Here is a 22,904-nt window from a genome sequence, read left to right as displayed (position 1 = left end):
AGGCAGGCCCCCTGGCAGCGCACACCCCCAACCTACCTTGATTGCTGCTCTCCCTCCACCATCCTTCTGACCTGCACTCGTTGATGTGGAGATGCTGACATTGGACTGGAGTAAACACAGTAAGAAGTCTCACAACGCCTGGTTAAAGTCCTGTTGGGCTTTAACCCCGTGTTGTGAGATTTCTTACTGCACTCGTTGCACAGCCTGCAGCACCTCCTGGCCTTCCGCTGGCGTCTGCCAAAAATTCATGGGCGCGAAATCGCGGTAAATTTGGGCGTGGGCCTGGAACGCAATCTGCACCCGAAATCGAGCAGATTGCGCCTTTACCGACACCCGATTTGGGCGCACTGGATCTCTGGTTGGGGAGAGGTGGTGGAGGATTGGTGGGGAGGATGAACTTGGGAGAATCTCCACCATCTCCCCCAAAACAGAGATCCATCTGAGCCTGCCCCCACCCCACAGCCCCCCCTCCCCCCCACCCCCCACCCCCTTTAACCAGGCGTTGTGAGACTTCTTATTGCGTTTAGCTCAGTCCAATGCCGGCATCTCTACGTCAACAAGTGCAGGTCAGAAGGATGGTGGAGGGAGAGCAGCAATCCAGGTAGGTTAGGGGTGTGCTCTGCCGAGGGCAGGCCTGCCTCCCGGGGGGGGGGGGGGAGTCTGATCGCGGGGTGGGGGCGGGCTACCTCCTGGGGGGATCTGACTGTGGGGGGTTGTGGGGGTGGTCTGCCAGGGGGGCCTGCCTCCCAGGGAGATGGATCGCGGGGTGGGCTGCCTCCCGGGGGGTACCAGTCACGGTTGGGGGGGGGTTCTGCCTCCCGGGGGGGTGGATTGCGGGTGGGGGGGGGTTCGGATCGCGGAGGGGATTGGTCTGCCGGGGTGGTTAGCGGGGGGTCTGTGAAGGGTGTTCGAGGAGCATGGGCTTCAGAGGTTGCCCTGCAGAACAGGAATCCACTTTGGATTTCTATTCTGCAGATGGATAACAGTGCCGATCCGAAATGGATCCGAAGACAGTAAAGTGGGATTTGGCACTAAAGTTGGGCCCGCGGTTCATTAAGTCAATTTAAATGCACTAAAATCATCAGGCCGCCCGATTGGGGCGCAGACCATATCCGCGCCCAAATTGGGTGTCGGTAAAGGCGTGATCTGCTTGGTTTCGGGTGCAGATCGTGTTACAGGCCTGACGCCCAAATTTACCGCGATTTCGTGCCCATCAATTTTTGGTAAAATCGGGCCCTATATTCCAAGTGTGGCCTAACTAAGATTCTATAAAGCTGCAACATAACTTGCCAATTTTTAAACTCAAGGCCCCAATATCCATAATATGTAAGGTACAGTCTGTGTGCTCCCCGAAGGCAGGTCGGTTGCTCACTGTTTGCTGATGCTTCATCCTGAGCCATTTCTTTGGCTGTATTTTTATCAGTGTGGTTTGTTATTGTCCCCCATTCCCAGGGCTTTGGTGAGGAGATTCTACCTGAGCTGGAAAGGGAATTCCACATGTCTACTGTCTGGCAGAGCAACTTATTTGATTGATTTGATTTATTACTGTCACATGTTTTAGTATACAGTGAAAACATTGTTCCTTGCTCACTATGCAGACAAAGCATATCATACAAAGAGAAGGAAATGAGAGAGTGCAGAATATAGTGTTACGGTGTAGCTAGGGTGTAGAGAAGGATCAACTTAATGCAAGGTAGGTCCATTCAAAAGTCTGTTGGCAGCAGGGAAGAAGCTGTTCTTGAGTTGGCTGGTGTCCTCAGACTTTTGTATCTTTTTCCCGATGGAAGAAGATAAAAGAGAGAATGTCCAGGGTGCATCGGGTCCTTAATTATACTGGCTGCTTTGCCGAGGCAGCGGAAAGTGTAGACAGAGTCAATGGATGGGAGGCTGGTTTGCGTGATGGATTGGGCTTCATTCATGATCTTTTGTAGTTTCTTGCGGTCCTGGGCAGTGCAGGAGCCATACCAAGTTTAGAATTGAGATAAAGGAGGTGGCCAAGTTTAGAGGGCATCAGAAATAATGGTTTTAGAGCAGGAAGAGAAGCCATTGTAAATGATTCTCTGGCTACCTTTAGACAGATCAGAATAGAACCAAACTAATGCAGACTGTGGCAAAATAAACCCTTTTAAACAGATCTGGGGCAATGAACAATCAGATTGCCCATTGGACTTTGTGATAAAATGACCTGGACTGAAAAAACAATGTTTGTGCCGTTTTTCTATAAGAAACTTCACCCAGCTGAGAGACAAAACAAATGCCGCTAAAGGAAAACGACAGAGATTATAAGCCAGCCACAGAGACATGGATGTTTTAGTTTTGAAGACAAGGCCTGGAATGTTCCAGCAGAATACAAACATCTTTTTCTGGAAATCTGACGATAAGGGGCTTCACATAATGGAAAACCAGTGGAGAAAGCAAAAGAAAGATGAACAACCTTCTGGGGTGATTAAAAAAAGCACAGAATATAGTTGGGTAGTGTGCTTTTCATGGGGCAAGAATGCCTTAATAATATAATAAACTAACCCTATCAGCTGAGAAAGGTCATGAAAGAGTGAAAACATTGGAGACTGGTACTGCAGTCAAAGTGGAGGTGGGTCCTCTGATTGCTGAAAGGAGAGCTCAGAGAGAGAGCCTGACTGACCATCAGGAGAAGAAACTATGACCACAGGAGTTGGCCACTTCTGGGTGATAGTATGATCACAGCTGATAGCATATTTGAGCTAAATATAGCTAAGTGCTTACTTGCTGGAAATCAAGCAGCATATTTGACAATTCTGATGCTGGATATCAGTGAGGAATTGACTGTCAGGGCTAAAGTAACAAAGCAGCTGCTGTTTTTTATATTTCTGTTCTTTTCTCAACCTGCTAAATCTGAAATCATTTTCTGTAACCATTTGGATTAGATACAGGAGTTTCTATCTTTTATGAATCACACTGCCAGGTACACCCAGATGGTTAATGGTGGAGAGGTTGGAGGAGGATATGATGCGATCAGCCATGTCAAAGGTTGAAGGCAAGTCGAGAAGGATGGCTAGAGAGAGTACATTTGGCACAATCACTGATAGGATGTCATTTGTAACTCTGGTAAGAACTGTTTTAGGACTATGGTGAGGGTGGAAGTCTGATTGGAGACATTCAAACAGTTCTGGGAAAGACCAGTATGGATTTGGGAGGCAACAAGACAGGTTCAAGAACTTTGGAAAAGAAAGGACAATTGGAGGTGAGGCAGTATTTTGCAGGGACACTGGGATTAAGAATTGGTTATTGAGGTGAGGGGAGATCTAAAGGAGAGAGAGAGACATGACTTGAAGAGAGAGAATCATTAACAATATCAGCTGACATGATCAGGAGGGGAAGTTGAGTGGAAATAGGGACTGGGAGAATTATCTCACAGAGAGTGCATGAGAAGAGAAACTAGAGAAAGATGCAAGTTTAGGGCTAGGGCAGTGAAAAACATTAAGGGATGCTTTGCTGGGTGGGCTGGTGGGAGGGTGGGAAGCTACAGTGATAGTGGATTGAACAGTGTAAATCTTAGTGACAAAGCAAAATAGAGAAAAGAAAGCTGGAGGTTGTTGCTACTCAAAGCTATTCGATGTAGCAGTGACAAACTGGAAGATTTATTGAATGCAAAGATTATTCACAACTGTAGGTTCAACAGCATAACCGTATAGGTCAACTCCCAACACTGTGTGGAAATTTACTGTCATGTATGTCTGAGGTTCGTACGATCTCACCTGAGGCCAATGGAAAATTCCATTCTCCAACCTCACCTGCCCCCGGAATCGAGGCAGGCATGCTGGTAAAATTATAGCCCTTGACTCCAACTGCCAACCTCCAGTCCTGGGGACATGCAGAGATAATGGATTGGGGGAACTCCCGATTGGCCAAGTTTTGCACGCTTGTGCTCCATTAGTTCCAGCCCAGTCACAAGGTCACTTGGCCCATGATGGATCACCTCTTAAAGGGGCCACACTACTACAGGGGTTATCTTTGCATTTCAACATGATCCTGAATTAGTAGGCAGTTTTATCAGACCAAAGCAGGATCCGATATTGGTACAGTCAGATCTGGCAGTGAATGACTAAATGGGTTATCCACCACATTCTTTCAAGTCTGCATCCCTTGGATTTAAAGGAGCAGAGATGTGGACCTCATCTGGGGCGGGGGGGCGGGGGGGCTGGTCCAGGTGAGAGAGAGGAAAGGTTTCATTGGGGATTAGGCTATCAAAATTGGAGCTGAGGCTGTGGCTGAGCCAATCATTAACTACAGAAATGTTGTGACCAGTAGAAAGCCAAAGACTAAGACACTTGGGAGTTTGGAAGTGGGGCTTATGAAAGTGAATAAAGGAAATCATGAATAAATAATAAAGCCAATGTAAATAAGTAGATGTTATTTTATTGTTGCAATTGTAATGGGGCAGTACTAAATAAAAGAAAGAAAGGAAATTTCTTACAAGGACCTGAATGTAGGGAAGTTCAGGATTGGATATGTACTGGATATGGAGATCTTCCGGATTTTGGGGAGCCTTAGATGGGGAGTTGGTGGTTTAGGATAATTTTAAAGTTGGGCTGAGTTTTCCTCCGAGCTGGACCCAGCCGGGACGGGAAAAGGAAAGGATGGGGGGTGAACCAGGCAGACTTATGCCTTTAAATTAAGGTTGTTTATTATTAGTCACAAATAGGCTTACATTAACACTGCAATGAAGTTACTGTGAAACTCCACTAGTCGCCACACTCCGGCACCTGTTTGGGTACACTGAGGGAGAATTTAGCATAGCCAATACACCTAACCAGCAATGGGGAGAACGTGCAAATTCCCAGGATGAATTGAACCTGGGTCCGTGGCAATTTGAGGTCACTGTGCCTTTGTGCATAATTCTGGGCCCAAAGAGCAGGGGGAATCAGGAACCAGCTTTTGGATCCTTCTGGATTTTCGGACATTGAATAAGGGATCCAGTATCTGTATTAAATCTCATGAACAGAGTAAAGCCAGAACAAACAGGACACTCAGTTAACAAACTTATTTCTTTAGAGCTCCATGTGTAAGAGATACCAACAGATGAACTTGCCCTGGGAAGCACAGTGCCACTGTCCAATCACAAGTGCTTTTCACCGAGAATGTTAAATAAGATCCATTGGGCTGAATTTTACTGGCTCCCAGCAAATGAGTGTGGACTTGGGGGGGTGGGGGGGTGTAAAACTGGCTCCAACTGGCTAATATTAGGATTTTTGTGGATGGCCAAATTAAGGTGGACCAAATGACTTGATTTATCTTCAATTATTGAACAATATGACCAACAATTTCATTTTTTACACTGAAGAGGTGGAACAGTTGTGAGGATCATGTGATTTATAGAAAACCATTTAGCCTAATGTGTTTGATAAATTGCTTGGAGAGACTAACACTGTCTTAATTAGTCCCCTGTTTTCACTGCTCTCTGGAATACACTGTGATCACATTATCACAGTCTCCACTTCTTCTCAAAGGCACAAGCAGAAATTGCAACGCAGTTTTCCATGAGACAGCAGCAAATCCACAAGATACAATATGCAAAAGTACAAAAGCAAAAAGAGGTCAGTTCTGTTCGCTACCAAGTGGCTGGTGTGACTGGTTTTGTAATTAACTATCTACAATGAGGTAGATGGAAATCAGGATGGTTGGGCAATTCTCTCCATTGCACTGAGTCATCATCTTGTGAGTATCACAAAAGGAGAGTGCTTGTAAATGAATCTTCTTTATCAGCTATCCCCAATTTAAATAATACTGAGTGCCTACTATTTCATTATTTAATAGCTATTCATGATGCTACTCACAGTAAGTTAAAGAGAATATATTGTTCAAGCCATGTAAAGATAGGTAATAAATTTTATATATCACTTATAATGAGAGAGGAAGGATGGGCTGGAACATCTAGCTGGCTGCAGGTAGATAGGTCTGAGTGCTTAATACAATGGCACAGTGGTTGGGACTGCTGCCTCACAGTGCCAGGGATGTGAGTTCAATTCCTGGTCTGGATCACTGTCTGTGTGGAGTTTCCTCTGGGTGCTCTAGTTTCCTCACACAGTCTGAAAGACGTGCTGGTTAGGTGCATTTGACCCAAACAGGTGCTGGACTGTGGCAACCAGGGGAATTTCACAGTAACTTCATTGCAGTGTTAATGTAAGCCTTACTTGTGACTAATAAAAAAAACTTTGACCACGTTGGGTGAGAGGTTTCATGATAATAACAGAGGAACTTTAGATTGGATTAGATTTTTGAGCAGCTTGGTGTGGTATAAAAGATCAGAGCAGATGGTGAATGAGAATTGGGATCGACTATATTGAACAAGTTAATAACATTATTTAATGAAACACACCATGTGCTGTGTTAACCAGAAGGAATTTGTTGCCAGCAAGGGAAAGGAATAGTGAAGAAAGGTTTATTAAAAAAAGATAGACATTGAACTAGTTTTATAGGCAGTTGGAATGTAGGTGTGCAAGATCAAAAAGTATAAACTGTTGTAGCCAGCGGGATAGAACGATCTGGTAGAGGGCATTTCAAAACCATGGAGAGATGGAAATTCACTGAAAGAATAAGAAATGGGATTTTGGAGGAAACTTGAGACCTGGAGAAAATAGAGTCACAAAATATTGGAGAGGACAGGAAGGTGGATCTGAAAGAAGGCAGAGAGCAGATAATTCAGTACAGAGCAGGGCTGGAGTCTTCCATTCTGGAGTCTAAGTTGATGATGGGAGCAGAAGTGAGAATAGTTCCCACTGGATTCCCACTGGTTTTCCACTGGATTCCCACTGGTTTTCCACTGGGTTCCCACTGGGTTGCCATTAGGTTTCCATGGGTTTCTGCTGGGTTTTCACTGGTTTGCAGGGCTGAGAATAAGATGGTGCGCTGAATGTGTGTCAGCCATTTAATGCTCTCAATATTCTACCAGCTGCAGGACATACTGCTTGTTATCATTTACTAGGTCCATGCAGCAAAGAGGTTTACCTGGCTGGGTGTCCATAATGACACATCACAGATTCACAGGAATACAAAGGCCATCTCAGGCTGAAACTTGTAGCAGTCTCTTCGGTTGGAGGGTCCAGAGAGGTTGCAACTCAACAACCCAGAGCACAGATGAGATATGCTGGTCGGAATTTTACTGCCAACATGGAATCGGAGCGGGCAAGGGACGGACAATGGAAATGTCCGTTGACCTCGGGTGGGATTTTATGGTTTTGGGACAAGTGAGGCCATAAAGTCCTGCCCTCTGAGTGAATGGACTCCAAAGTAATGTTGAAACTTTTCAGTGTGATAACGATGACAAGGTATATGGGTTTATGGGTTTATTCTGGGAAAGTGGTGACCCAAGGGAGCAGGAACATGGGCCAGAATTCTTTGACCTCACCCATGGCCAAGATTCTCTGGTTCCGCTGCAATGAAAGGAATTTTGGCCGACTGTTCTTGAAGGTGTGAACGAGCTCAGAGAATTACCTGATCCATCTTCATGGACGAGCGGTCTCAAGAGGGCCATTAAAGTTCTCATGCTGCTCCCCCTTGTGCAGGTATCTGGTGCTGCCTGAAAGAGCTCTCTGGAAGCTCCTGTCCCCATTGGAGCAGCTGTAAGTGTGACATGAGTAAATCCCTGCCAAGGTAACACTTCATGTTGCTTTCAAGTTGTCATTTAGATGGACTTTGAGGGCATGGGGAAAATCTATTGACAGAAGCACAAGTTTGTGGGAAAGCAGAGTGCTTTGTAGTTTCTAATATATGCATTTAGCATTAGTGCTGTGTGTAGCAGCACAGTTTGGCTCTTGCAAACCACTAGCAGGGAAGACATTAAATAGTGCAATTTAATCCAGCAGTCATAAATCAAAGTATATTCGAGCAAAGTATAATATCTGTAAGCAAAAACGGGCAATTAGCAGAGGATAGAAAATCAAATGGTGAAGGAAATGTCTTGACAGCCTGGAATTGTTAACTATCAGATCTTCATGGGCCTGTCTGCTGCATAGCCTCCTGTCTTTGGGCTCTACATGGGACTGAGTGACATCCTGGCCCCTGTCATCACCATCCTCATCATCTGACCTTTTGGTGCTCTGTAACTCCCTCAGCCAAGACATTCCTTCCTTGTGGCGCGAGGTTGTGCAGGGTGCATCAGACAATAAGGATCTGGGACATGTGCTGAATATTGGAGAGTCCAGTCCAAACATCAGAACCTCATCTTTAGGAGGCCTATTATCTGCTCAGTCACAGACATGGAGGAAGTATGGACAGCATTGTAACTCTCCTAAACAACACTCTGTGGATAATCAACTGGTGTCAACAGCCTGCTCATCTGGGGGTACCCATTGACCCCAAGGAGCCTGCAATTGCTGAGATCGTTAAAAGTCTTTTGGCATCTGAAGTAGAATGGAAAAATGGCATTGTGAAAGCTCCCTGGGAACCAAGCACAAACATGCAGGATTTGTCTTCTATGATCACATATCAGCTACTGTTTAAAGATGCTGTTCCCTTTCCTATTGCTGAATGTGAGTGTTTGATGGCAGGGCGCTCTCGAGGCTGCGTGTGTGCAGTCAATAGCCTCCTGCACTTGCACAAAACCTGCTATTGGTGAAAAATCCAATCCACTGCAGCCTGGCTTCTGGGATCCAGGCGGAATTGGATAGATTACCACACTGCCTTGAACAAAACATTTATCGGATGCACTTGTGTATCACTTGTGTGACTGAAAGATGCCATACAGGTCCACAGTGAAGTCCTGGCAAGAGCAAAGAGGTTCAGGGCAGGTAGTGACCCTTTAATATCATTGGCATGCGATTGTCTCCACATCCTTGCAACTGCAGGTCCTCATTAAGAAGCTGGCAAATGTGAACAACCACATTTGAGACATTCTGAGGCACTTCCAGCATTGCTTTTCTCTCTTTGTAGATATGTGCACCACACATGATGTACCTCTGGTTGACCCAATGCTTGCCATTGTACTGGCCCCTGGTCACCAACATCCTGACTTTCTTCAGGTCCTGCTCTTGCTGTTCAGGCCTTGTACCAACCTGCAACTGTCCCTTCTACTTCTCTTCAACTGGACAAGAGCCAGTAGAAAGGCAAGGTTGCCTGGAGCCTGCATGATTTAAGCCTCAGTGAACCAATGCACTAATCCATTTTGTGAACATATCCTTTGTGGATTAGCCTCTTTTCCAGAGGCACTAAGCCAGTACTAAATTCCGTATCTGCCTTCTGTCAAACATGGATTCCCACCCCATCTCTTCAAGGCAAAATACATCCTGGAGGACCAAAGATGGGTGTTCCTCCCATTCACATATGACTGTGCATGGAGTACATTGAGCGAAATGACAGCCATTTGCAAAAACCCTTCCTGAGATACTGTTCAGCTTGTCTCCATTACTCTCAAGATATTATATAGAGACCATCGCCTTGACATGATAGAAAGATTTACCACATGAGTCCCTGACAAGCGTGACTGCTTACCAGGGAGGCTGGAGGTTTTAGTCGGGAATTTGCTGCCATTCACCATCCATGCCCCTCAGTGGTGTCACTTCCCTCCCTCTCTTCATCCCTGCCTCTGACAGCAGTGGATGACATATTGCACAGAATGAAATGGCAGTTCCAAACCCTGGTGGGTTCTTGCTGGAATGTGAACCATTGGCCACGTCTACTTCATTGGGTGTTGGAAGCTTGAGCTCAGATCTCCATGGATTTGGCTAATAAAGCACAGGGTGCTCCTTCACTCAGCCCCAAAAAAATACACACCTCCCACCTTTCCTGGGACCATTCTCATTTCAAATGCTTGAGAGGTTTTACAAACTGTGCAACAGCCTTGAGGGCTTCAGCATGGTGCATGTGAGGTTTGCCAGTGCATTAAACACCTTCCACCTTCCCAGTTACCCCCAAGCACTCCCTATTCTCCTCCACAATTACCATCTTGGCATTCCTTTTCCTTGTGTAACCTTAAACATTCATCCTCCCCTCAGCACAAACATCTCTCCCCCTATAGTTGCCCAATGCTCTATGCTGGCATTCCTGCTCCTCCTGTTTCCTTTACTGTCAATGTGCACACGACCCAACTGACACTGATCCCTCTTGTTCCTGAAGCCAACTGTACCCTGACTTTTCATGAACCTGCAAGGGGTCATCCACTATCTCATATGAGTCTAGCGCTTCCTCTCTACCTTATCCAACTCCCTCCTCTGACTGTGACTGTATCTGCCGAGTCCCAGTGCCCTCCTTCAAACCCCTAGGACCAAATTCAAGAAATCACGGACCATGCTTTTCTCTCCCAGAGACGCCTTCCTGCTCCGTACAATGGGACCAAAACATTTTTGCAAGCTTCTGAATAAGCCCAGGCCACTCTGGTTTACTTCCCAAGACAGGTTCCCACCCTTTCCTGGTGGTCTTCTCTCCCTCTCCTGTCCAGCTTGTGCTCCCCCTGCCACCTCCCCACCCCCCCCCCCCCCCCCCCCTGCTGACCCTGCTTCCTGCTTCCTGCTTCCTGCTTGTGCAGTTTGGCTACCAGCACTGACCTCAATCAAGAAGCTGACATTTTGGAGCAGTCCCCAGATGGTGAAAGCAGCAGCTACTCACTTCAAAAACCTGGAAGAAATCAACGTCACCAGGTATACCCACTTACAAACAGTTGTAAATGTGAACGTTCTAATTTTTGACTGGTGTGGAGATTAATTTGAATGAGGATATTCATTATGGGGAGCTGGCCTTTTTAGTGAGCATGCCTGAGATGATAATGGACGCAAAAGGGCTTCCCAATATTGGTCACCAGGAAGCATGGCTTGCCTTTAAGCTCCCAAGGTTATAAAAGTTCAGCCTGCATTCAGGAAGCTAATTTCTGACCTCATGCCAAATTAAGTTCCCCTCCTGCCAAACTTCCCACTGCTGGTATGCCCAGAAGATTCCGTTGCTGACATCAGATGTGATTTGCGTGGCTTGTACAGCACCACTTAGTAAATTTATGACTTGTTCAGAAGGATTTCCAAGGGAGTCAGACAGTCCTGGACTTGTCTAGGCAGTTGTTTAACATAGAACATAGAATCCTACAGTGCAGGAAGAGGCCATTCAGCCCATCAAGTCTGCACTGACCACAATCTCACCCAGGCCCTATCCCCAAAATCCCATGCATTTATCCCAGCTAGTCCTCCTGATGCTGAGGGGCAATTTAGCATAGCCAATCTACCTAACCCGCACATCTTTGTACTGTGGGAGGAAACTGGAGCACCCAGAGGAAACCCATGCAGATATGGGGAGAAGGTGCAAACTCCACACAGACCGTGACCCAAGCTGGGAAATGAACTTGGGGTCCTGGCGCTGTGAGACAGCAGTACCAACCACTGTTCCACCCACTAAATCCTGATGCTTTTGACTTGTTCAATCTTATAAATCTCTGTTGAAGTTAGCTTATTTAAGCCAAACGTTGTTCTTTAACTAACAAGAGTGCCTTAGTGGCTGTTTGCTGCCATAGTTTGGCTGCTGGGACATTAATACACGCTGAAAAATGATCTTGGAGAGTGAGGTAAATAATAGCTCCTGTTCTCGCAGTGAACTGCAATATTTCCCTAACGCTTCAAGTTTTAACGTACCATCGCAGTTAATTGTGGCTTTTGCAAAATGCTGTACTAATTATGAGATGGGCTTTTCTAACATGAATGTGAAAGAAGTGTCAGATTGTGGAATCATCCCTCAGCTGTGACCCTGTGCTGGACGCATTTTGCACTTCACTGCAAAAAGATGCAATTAGATATTGGCTGGGATTATCGAAGGTACAAATGGAGATGTGGGTGCAGAAATTCAATGACAGTCAGAAAACAAGAATTTTGCCATTGTGGTGGGGGATGGGGGTGTTGTGCGTATGCACGGGGGTGGGGTGTATGGTCTCCGTGGGTGGGAGGGGTTCCTGTTTTTTTAATATCGGAGATCGGGGTGCCCTTGCTGACTTTTCCAGCCCTGCCCCGGCCAGTTTGAGAGCGTGAGCCATGCCTCCATTTAGTTTTGTACAAAATACTCATGAATCTGGTGAGAAACACCAGTCGGAGAGCTGGCAAGCTCCACACTGGTTTTCTCACCTCAGCCAGCACACTGTGCAAAAAAAGAGAAAATTCCACTCTTTGGGTGTTTTATGGCAAATATTTTGTTGTAATGTTTACTTATTATTAAAATTAGAGCAGTTCATTACTGAGATCCAATTTAAAATTGGAGCTGACTTCCTCTGACTTCCCAATACTTTGCATTTAATATACTTTTTACGATACAAAGTAGTGCTGTGGTATGTTGAAGAAACCGTAATTTTTGAAAAGAGTGAGAAAGTTTAATATTAATTATTTCAAACTTTTCAAGAAGTTACAAAAATGTTTGTATCTTTACAATTAGTTGTTAACATAATTAAAAACAAAGTACATATACAGATAGTCCACGGCAGCTAGGTACAACCAATCTTTTGATATTACCGAGTTACCTGCAAAGGGAGCTCTAACTTGTCCGGGAGTACTGCAAAGCAGAAGACATTGCAGGTTCTGGAGCTAAGAACTAATTTCCTTGATGTCTCAAAAGGCAGCAAATATAAATGATCGTAACTGCACACAGCTCTAATTTAACTTCAGTATTTTTGAATGATGTGCCTCTAGAAATAAACCCCAGTGCTTTATTAACAGTTTTAATTGTTTTGCTAAACTATGGTGCTGTTTTTAATGATTTATTGACCTGTATCTTTACGTCTCTTTGGCTCTTCTACTTATTTCGGTCTCTTATTTTTTCAAAGTGTAGGTGATGTTTCTGTTTTTCACACTGATGTGCACACATTCACATTTATCAATGCTAAAGTCGATTTGCTATTATGATTTCTAATGTTTTCTTGTAACACATTGCATTCTTTTTCAGTGTCAGGTAACATTGCTCATCACCATCGCACCTAGCAACCCTCCATGACCCTGGGGTTTGGTGTCGTCTACAGTTTTTGATATTGAGTTATTATTCCCTAGCCCATATCAATAATATAAATTATGAATAATGGTGATCCTTACACTGAAACTTGTGGAAACTTCCTTTCCTACTGAAATAACTACTCTTTATCCTTAATCTCTGCTTCCTTTTTCTTTCATCTAGTTTTCAATCATTCTGCTATTTGTCTCTGGTTCCACATGTTCTAACCTTTGTCATGAGTCTAACATGTGGTACGTTATCAAAGGCTTTTTAAAAATGCAAATATATGACCTGTATCGCAGTATCTTTATCTTCCAGTTCTTTGCAGTTACCTGCATTATCTTCCAGTTACTTTACAGAATGGGGTTAGTTAAGCGTGACCTGTCGAAATTAGCTTATTTAAGCCAAACATTGTTCTTTAACTAACAGAGTGCCTCAGTGGCCGTTCCTTGCCATAGTTTGGCTGCTGGGACATTAATACACTCTGAAAAAAGATCTTGGAAAGTGAGGTAAATAATAACTCAATATCAAAAACTGTAGACTGATATTGTTCTTATATTTTCTTCTCTGATTGCTCTTCTATCATTTATTTTACTATGGATTCCAATACACTTCTTGTTATTGATGTTAAGCTCACTTATCTACAGATCTGAGAATCTGTTCTATCTGCCAATTCCTATATAGATTAATATAAGTTGCCCATCAGTGCTCTGGCAGCAGCAGTGCCTCTACTATCTCTTTCCAAGTTTCCATGAGTATACTTTGAGTATGGTGCACACGACCTGGACCTGAGGTGTTACTCTTCTTCAGCATTGGAATCAAGTTTACTATCAGTAGCATGGCGATGCATGGTTAGCACTGTTCCCTCACAGTGCCAGGGACATGGGTTCAATTCCTGCCTTAGGCCACTGTCTGTGCAGAATCTGCATGTTCTGCCCGTGTCTGCTTGGGTTTCCTCCAGGTGCTTTGGTTTCCCCCCACAGTCCGAAAGATATGCTGGTTAGGTGCATTGGCCATGCTAAGTTCTCCCTCAGTGTACCTGAACAGGTGCCGGAGTGTGGCGACTAGGGAATTTTCATAGTAATTTCATTGCAGTGTTAATGTAAGCCTACTTGTGACACTAATAAATACATTTTTAAAACTTTAATCACCATTTTATCCAGAATCCTTCAGAAACAAATTAGGATATAGGGAAAGCAAGTTTATAACAGTAATAAAAATACAACAGTAGGATAACATTAACCTTGGCATCAATAATCTGAGATGTGGGTAGACTATAACCTGACAGTAAAGCTGATGTAATTTGGTTCAATGAGAATCTAATAAAACAACATAACATTAAGAGCTTTGATTAATATTTTATATTAATGTCTAGGGTTGTATTCAGCATGCAGTCCAAATTTTTATCACATTTTGTTTTATAAGCCAGAAGAATTACTGATAATGGCTTCATTTACTTCTTCAAACAGACCATTTGTCTGCAAGAACAGACAGAACGGAAGAGGAGTCTTCACCTGGAGACTCACAATAATAAACAGAAAATAAAGGATCTCGAGGCCAAAAAAGTGAGGGAAACAGAACAAAATAACAATCGTCAAGAAGATCCATACTATATTGCTATAGAATGTGATGAAACATTCAATACAAATGATGGTAATTAAATTATCCTTTGGATAAAATGCAAAGGCACTGATGAATTATTACACACAGGAATTTTGGGGCCTACCTTGCACAGAGAAGGTGTGAGTCCTTATCATATTAGAGTGCTTGATATTTTGCAAATCAGTTATCCAATGTATTCTACAATGCAGAAATATTTTCAAATAGTATTTGGTATGAATATTACCCCAATTTCCTACTCCAAAACTGCGTGAAGTGGATCATTTTTAGAGACCATGCACAATGGTAAACAGCTCTGATTGTGCATGGATTGCCTCACACCTGTGCAATCTTTTGCTATTTGCAGCAGTCAACACCCAAGCAGAAGACGCAACTTGGAACACAACCAAATCCAAATGAATTTCCATGTTCACTTTGAAGAATTGCTGGAGCACTGGGTCTAAATGGATAGTCATCCTGGGTCACAGAAACATAGAAACTAGAACGAGGAGTAGGCCAATTGGCCCTTTGAGCCTGTTCTGCCATTTATTCTGATCATGGCTGATCATCAAATTCAATATCCTGATCCCCCCTCCCCCATATCCCTTGATCTCTTTAGCCCCAAGAGTTATATCTAATTTCTTCTTGAAATCAGACAACATTTTGGCCTCAATTACATTCTGATGTAGTGACTTCCACTAATTCAACACTATCTGGATGAAGAAATTTCTCCTCACCTCAGTTCTAAAAGATTTACCCCTGATCCTCAAACTGTGACCCTTAGTTCTGGACTCCCCCACCATTGGGAACATTCTTTCTCTATCTACCCTGTCTAACACTGTTAGAATTTTATAAATTTCTATGAGATCTCCACTCACCTGTCTAAACCCCAGTGAGTATAATCCTAACAGACTTAGTCTCTCCTCATATGACAGACCTGCCATTCCAGGAATCAGCTTGGTAAATCTTCTGTGTACTCCTTCTTTGGCAAAGAATCCTTCCTCAGATGACACCAACACTGCACACAATACTCCAGATGTGGCCTCACCGATGCCCTATGCAATTGCAACAAAATATTCCTATCCCTATACTCAAATCCTCTTGCTATAAAGACCAACATACTATCTGCTTTCTTTACTGCCTGCTGTACCTGCATGCTTAATTTCAGTGACTGATGCACAAGGACTCCAAGATCTCATTGAGTATGCATCTCGTTCAATTTACATCCATTGAAGTAATAATCTGTCTTCCTATTATTGCTACCAAAGTGGATAACCTCAAATTTATCCACGTTATATTACATATACCCACACACTCAGCCTGTCCAAATCATGCTGAAGCATCTCTGTATCCTCCTCACAGCTTACCCTGCCACCCAACTTCGTATCATCTGAAAATCTGGAGATAGTACATATAGTTCCCTCTTCCAAATCATTAATATATAATGTGAACAGTTGCTGTCCTAGCACAGATTCCTGTGGAACCCCTGTAGTCACTTACTACCAATCAGAAAAAGATCCATTTATGCTAACTCTTTGCTTCCTCTCTACCATCCAGCTTTCTATCCACCTCAAGACATTACCTGCAATCCCATGTGCTTTAACTTTACATAGTTGCCTGTTATGTGAGACCTTGTCAAAAGCCTTCTGAAAGTCTAAGTCAACCACATCCACTGGTTCTCCTCGGTCAACTCTATAGTTACATCCTCAAAGATTTACTTTTTAGTAAATCCATGCTGACTTTGTCTGATTATACCACTGTCTTCCAAATGCCAAGGATGAAATGCTTGAAAATATACACTAGCAACTTCCCTAATATCGACGTTAGGCTCACTGGCCTATAGTTCCCTGTTTTCTCTCTACCTCCCTTTTTGAATAGTGGGCTTACATCAGCTACCTCAATCTGTAGGAACTATTCCAGAGTCCAAAAAATTTTGGAAAATCCAATAGTAGATTGGATCTACTATTTCCAGGATCATTTCCTTAAATACCCTGAGATAAAGATTATTAGGACCTAGAGATTTATCCACCTTCAATCCCATCAATTTCCCCACACCCATTTCTCTACTAATGCTGATTTCCTTCAGTTCCTCATTAAAATGTTTGTCTCAGCACTTCTTGTGTCATCATTCCTTTGTGAAGACTAAAGCAAATTACAAATATAATTCCTCGGCCATCTCTTTATTCACTGTTATGAATTCCCCTGTTTCTGACTATAAGGGGCCTACATTAATTTTAGTAAATCTTTTTTTCTATACATATCTATAGAAACTTTTACAGTCAGTTTTTATGTGCCCTGCTGGCTTACTTTCATACTCTATTTTTCCCTTTTTAATCAATCCCTTGGTGCTCCTTTACCGAATTTTAAACTGCTTCCAATCCTTAGGTTGATTGCTTTTCTTGCCAGTTTGCATTCTTCTTTCTTGAATCTGATACTATCTCTAATTTCCCTTGTAAGCCATGGTTTGGCTACAATTCCCTTACCACCTTTGCACTAAACAGAAATGAAGAACTTTTGGAGTTCGCCTATTCGTTCTTTAAATGTTTGCCATTGCCTGTCCACTATCTTTCCTTTCAGTAATGTTTCCCAGTCCATCATGGCCAATTCATGCCTCATACCATCATAGTTACCTTTGTTGAGATTCAGGATCCTGGTCTCAGAATCAGCTATGTCATTAGCCACCTTGACAAAGAATTCTATCATATTATGGTCACTCGTCCCCAAGGGTTCTCTCACAACTAGATTGCCAACTAATCCTTTCTCATTGCACAACACCCAGTCCAAGATGGCCTGCTCCCTTCTTGGTTTCTCAACGTATTGCTCCAGAAAGCTATCCCATATGCACTCCAGAAATTTCTCCTCTGTTGTACTGTGACTAATTTGAGTCTCCCAATTTATATGCGGATTAAAACCACCCATAAACACAGATGTTCCTTTAACATATGCTTCTCTGATTTCCTGTCTAATGCTTTTCCCAAAATTACCATTACAGTTTGATGGTCTGTGTACTACCCCACCTATGTTTTTTGCCCTTTGTTGTTTCTTAACTCAACCCATACGGATTCCACATCACCTATTTCCTCAATATTGTATCAATATCATCTTTCATCAACAACGCAACTCCACCACCTTTTCCTTTCCGTCTGTCCTTCCTAAATACTGAATAGCCCTCAATGTTTAGTTCCCATCCTTGCTCATCTTGGAGCCATGTGTCCGTAATACTAACTGTATGATACGTCTTTACATCTTTCTGTGCAACTAATTCCTCCATTTTGTTTTGAATATTCCGAGCATTCAGGTACAAAACCTTAAGGTGGGCACTTTTAACCTTTCTTTTCTCTTGCTTTTTTTCACTCGGTCCTTATCTGCCTTTCACTTTCCTTATTTTCCTTACTTTCTTTTCCTCTTGTTCTTAATTCTCCTGCTCTGAATCCTTGCAAAGGTTCCCATCTCCCTGACATATTAGAAGTAAGAAAGCTGCAGCTACAGGACCTCCCCCTCTGCTATTTCTTTCTGCAGGCCTAACTTATTTCGGTTTCTGCTGGAATAGATGCCACGCCACCTGACGGTCAACCAAAGTAATGCAGCAGATTTTTAACTCTCCGACAGTTGCAGCCTTTGTTTTCTCCATTTCTAAAGTGCTGGGGATTTAAATAAGCTTGGATATGACAGATGAACAGACCTTATTCATCCTTAAAGAGCATTTATGTCAGCTGCATAAGTTGGTGACTCTTACACTGCTGGTTAAGACCTTTGCAAGACAATTTGTGATCTGTTTGAATTCAGCACTGAGTTTAAATGGTCCTGTTGAGTTTGGGTTTCCAACGTGACTGACTCATACTCCACCCGCTTTCCCTCCGAAATTCCCCCCCCCAGCAAAAATTGCATCTGTCAGAAATAGGGCTGGATTTCTGCATCCAGTTCCTACTTGTCAATTTTGAACTACCACCTGTATGAAAATCTGTACCTAAACTACCTCCTCAAATTTCTCTGTTAAGAATCTTCTCATGTGGTGTAGTTTAGCATTCCCTGTTCATTTCTCTCCAATCTGTACTTATTCATGTTCCCACCTTCTACCTATGTTCTGCTGCATCTCCAATATCCCTCAAAGTCTAATTTGAAAGCAACAAATTTTTCTTACACCTAACTCACTTAAATGACAAGTGACTGGCTGATTACAGGAAAGAGATTTTAGATGGTGCCAATTTTTGCCTCCTGAAAATTGCAAAACATCTATTAACAGTTGTCTCTTCGCTTTCTGTCCCATATCTATTTCCCTAAATAGTGACAACATTTTCCTTAGCACCACATCCTAATGGTTTTTTTTTGGTTGAAATTTTCTGTGACAGCTTATCAAATGCCTTCTGAGAATTATCCACGCAGCACATCCACTACATTTCCTTCATGCACTGTGATATCCTCAAAAACGTGCAAGAAAATTTGTGTTATCCCTCACTAATCCAGGCCTTTCTAATTGTTCATTAATTTTATTCTGTATTCGAGACTGCAAGGGATCAAAAATGCTCAGTCCAGTGGTAAATTTAATAGGAACATAGTGGAAAAAACACAACTAGGCTGCTACTTGGATAAGTCAGGCCCTGCCCTTTTAGAGTTTACCTGACATTTCTGTGATGGGGGAGGGGGGAATGAGTGAGATCACTGTCCACTCCAGAACTGGATGTTGATAAGGATGAGGACCAGAAACTGAGGATGGCTGAGAGGATTCCTTCCAGTCTGGTCTCACAGCAGATTGAAGAAGAATTGTGAGCTAGAATGCTAATGGGAACAGTGCAGGTCAGAGATGGTGGAGTGGAGGGCAGAAGCAGCAAGATCCTAAGTCTCATGTAACATGGGGAGGAGGAAAGGTACTCAAAATGCTGCTTACTTTGCCATCGTTTGGTTGTCTGCTCCCAGGATCTGACAGACTCTCAATTTCATGGAGGGTTCAAACGCAATGATCATTCCCAAGATTCTTCAGATACCTTTCTGTTTTTAGCTCAATGAAGACACAGGATTAATGACATCAGTTTGTCCTTGAACTCCTGAGTCAGTGGTTTAGGGGTGTAGACCTGACACAAGGAACTGCATTTCCTAAGGATTATGAAGTCAGTATTCGATGGGAATTAAAAATGGAATCCAAGATGTCATCTCAGGATTCCGATGCCCCCGGGACAGCTTTGAATTCTGAAAGGGTTGCGGCGGGGGGCAGGGGCGAAAGAGACATATTCACTGCCGATAAAGGTCTGCTCAAGTTCCATAAGGGGCGCATTTGTTTCAGATAAGAATTTTCAAATTTTTTTGGTGAACCCAAATATTCTTGTGTAAATTTGTGCACAGCTGTTGGGGTTGCCATGGAGCCCTGGTACATTGCTTTGCATTAGTTTTTAAATCTACCTTGTGGGTCTGACATGTGTGCAGCTCCTACCTTTCATGACCATGACTGCATTCTACCTCGAGGGGTTGTCCACTCCAGTAGCGAGGAAGAGGCAGTCCCCAGCAACACGGCCTCTGTCTGTCCTTGTCATTAACAGCAGGCAGGCAGCTCCTGCTTTCCAGAGGCAAGTGCCAGCAAACTCAAATCTGCCCAATTAGACCATTTAAATATAGTATCACGAAAGCAGCCCAGCTCAGGTGTGGTCTCAAAACTTGAATTCATTCATGTATTGGGTTTCTGAACCTGCATTGAAAATGCAGTAAGAAGTCTCACAACACCAGGTTAAAGTCCAACAGGTTTATTTGGTAGTATAAGCCACTAGGTTTCGGAGCACTGCTCCTTCATCAGGTGAGTGAAAGACCTGATGAATCTGATGAAGGAGTAGCGCTCCAAAAGCTAGTGGCTTTTGCTACCAAATAAACCTATTGGACTTTAACCTGGTGTTGTGAGACTTCTTACTGTGCTTACCCCAGTCCAATGCCAGCATCTCCACATTTTGGAAGTGCAGCCCAGGGTGACTCTGTCCTGATCTCTGTTTCAGGAATTGAGCATTTCTCATGGACAATGAGGTGGAAAATCTACATCCCAATATTCAAAGATTTAAAAGATCACTCTTTTTGAACAAAATAACAAACTAATTATGTTTTGGTCAATTCTCTCTTTTATTTTAGATAATCGATGGAATGAATTGTTTTCACCAATGCTCTTCATAAATGATCGTTCTGATAATAATAACCACTTTAGGATACCTAAACAACTTGTGAAACATCAGACGCTACAGGATAATTCCAGCAACAGTTCCAGCAATGATTCCTTGGATTGCTGGATGAATAATAACAGACAGTCACAGCACAGACTGATGAGGACCAAGACTGAACGAATCCTAGTGTTTGATGAATTCTTTGATCAAGAATTATAGCTTTTATGTTGAAAGGAACCCAATCCAAATAATTTCATAGTAATATGATAAATGAAGAATGTTTCATTGAATGCAAAACTGCATGAAAGACTGAAGGATGAAGAGATTGTTAGCACAACAAATACTCAAGTTCTTTCTGAGACCTTAATGAATAATCGATTTATTGTATCAAATTTACGCATAGAGCACAATTTTGTCCTTTTGAAAAGTTTACACCTAAGTCTTAGGTCCACGAGGGAAAGGTTAACTGTTGTACAGAAACATTCACTTCAGTTTTAATTCATAACATTAATAGCAGACCCAATATTTGTGTTGTCAACTTAGTGATCATGATTTAAGTTAAAAGAAATCACAATTAAAATTAAATTTTAAATTAAAAGAAATTTAATTTTTTTCAAGAGGAACCACTTGAAAAAAATTAAAAGTAGTAGGAAAACCAACGAATCTGTTGGTGATCCTACAAATGTAGAACAGGTCATTATATGGCTTTTTACATTTAAAATTATTTGTGTTTAACTATATGCTTAATTTTTGTGATAGAATTATCAGTCAAGAAATAACATTATTACAGTGTGAAGTTAGAGACATTGTGACATCACGTTGTCAATTAACTCAAAGCCACACACATCTGTAATTTAAATAACTTTGATGGCCATGTATTTTAAGGAACATCTTCCGAGGTGTTACCACAGGAAGTCAAAACCATGTGCAGTCCTTAGATTAAGCAGGATTAGATAATAGGAGATAATTGGATGAGAACTGCTGCCTCACACTGCCAGGGACCCGGGTTCGATTCCTGGCTTGGGTCACTATCGATGCAGATTCCGCACACTCTCCCCATGTCTACATGGGTTTCCTCCGCGTGCTCTGGTTTCCTCCCACAGTCTGAAAGACGTGCTGGTTTAGGTGCATTGGCCATGCTAAATTCTTCCTCTGTGTACCCGAGTAGGTGCTGGAGTGTGGTGAATGGAGGATTTTCACGGTAACTTCATTGCAGTATTGATGTAAGCCTACTTGTGACACTAATAAATAAACTTTAAAACTTTAAAAAATGAGGCTATGCCTCTTTTTTTAGAAAATATGATTATTTAACTTTCAACACTAAAAAATTTGTTGAACTGAAACACATGAGCAAACTGTTTAAAAATGCAAGGCAAATTCCAAGATCAAGGTGAAAAATAAACCGATCACCCTCAGGAGAGTGTGATGACAGAGACATTTGCGATAGCCCAGATACCCATCAAAACTCAGAACTCTCTAAGGAAGAGGCATTCAAAAATGCAACATGCTGGAAATTGAAACAATGGTTGACACACCCAAAACCTAGAAAGAGATTACAAGTGACACAGATGGTGCCAAGAAAATCTTCAGGAGAGAAAATAGGCTGTGGGCTACTCTCACCCACTCTCTCTTTGGAGACAAGTACATCACCCGGTTTGAAGAGCCTATTCTACCAGAAAACTATCAGCAAGCAAACCGAGAGCTTCTAATAACCGCAACATCTCCTACGTCCGAACACATCCAAGAAACCAGCTAACCTAAATTGGCTGCATCTTTTAAAATCTACACCTCAAAGATAATCAAAGAACAGCTAACTTCTTTTACCATTTTTTTATTTGGACTCTAACTCCTCTTATTTCTGATGCCCTTATGTATGGGCCTGAATTATTATGGAATCCCTACAGTGCAGAAGGATATCATTTGGCCCATTGAGTCTGCATTGACCACAATCCCACCCAATCCCTTTTCCCATAACCACACATACTTACCCTGCTAATCCCCTGACAGTAGAGTCAATTTATCATGGCCAATCAACCTAACCTTCTGGAGCACCCAGAGGAAACCCGCACACTCACAGGGCGAATGTGCAAACTCCACACAGACAGTGACCCAAAGCTGGAATTGAGCCCGGGTCCCTGGCTCATGAGGCAGCAATGCTAACCACTGTGCCACCCCAGTTTGCATGAGTGCTTTATGTTGTGTTTTTGTTATCTTTCTTGGATTTAGTGGTTAATACGTTTACTCTTGCTT

The 22,904-nt window shown here is 42.8% G+C and overlaps 1 protein-coding gene and 1 long non-coding RNA gene across 3 annotated transcripts in view; one reads left to right on the top strand and one right to left on the bottom strand.

The window, feature by feature from the left end:
• Window positions 1-12,882, bottom strand: part of LOC145352630 (uncharacterized) — a 77,218-nt gene extending 64,336 nt beyond the window's left edge. The window contains exon 1 of the long non-coding RNA XR_013888561.1: window positions 12,458-12,882. This is a non-coding gene — a long non-coding RNA (uncharacterized LOC145352630). The remainder of the gene's footprint in view (window positions 1-12,457) is intronic.
• LOC145352629 (factor associated with metabolism and energy-like) overlaps window positions 1-21,222 on the top strand; it is a 30,269-nt gene extending 9,047 nt beyond the window's left edge. The window contains exons 4-6 of one of the 2 annotated variants that reach the window (XM_080202766.1): window positions 5,487-5,573; window positions 14,391-14,574; window positions 20,626-21,222. In XM_080202766.1, coding sequence (XP_080058892.1) covers window positions 5,487-5,573; window positions 14,391-14,574; window positions 20,626-20,873 — 519 coding nt within the window. In that variant the 3' untranslated portion in view covers window positions 20,874-21,222. The remainder of the gene's footprint in view (window positions 1-5,486; window positions 5,574-14,390; window positions 14,575-20,625) is intronic. The other variant, XM_080202765.1, reaches the window with a different exon arrangement.
• Window positions 21,223-22,904: the final 1,682 nt, after the last annotated feature.

The sequence above is a fragment of the Carcharhinus amblyrhynchos genome, chromosome 14, assembly GCF_965287045.1.
Source record: "Carcharhinus amblyrhynchos chromosome 14, sCarAmb.v2.hapA, whole genome shotgun sequence".
Classification (NCBI taxonomy): Eukaryota; Metazoa; Chordata; class Chondrichthyes; order Carcharhiniformes; family Carcharhinidae; genus Carcharhinus; species Carcharhinus amblyrhynchos.
Note: the sequence above shows the minus strand (reverse complement) of the source record. Positions and strands in the feature narration are given on the sequence as shown.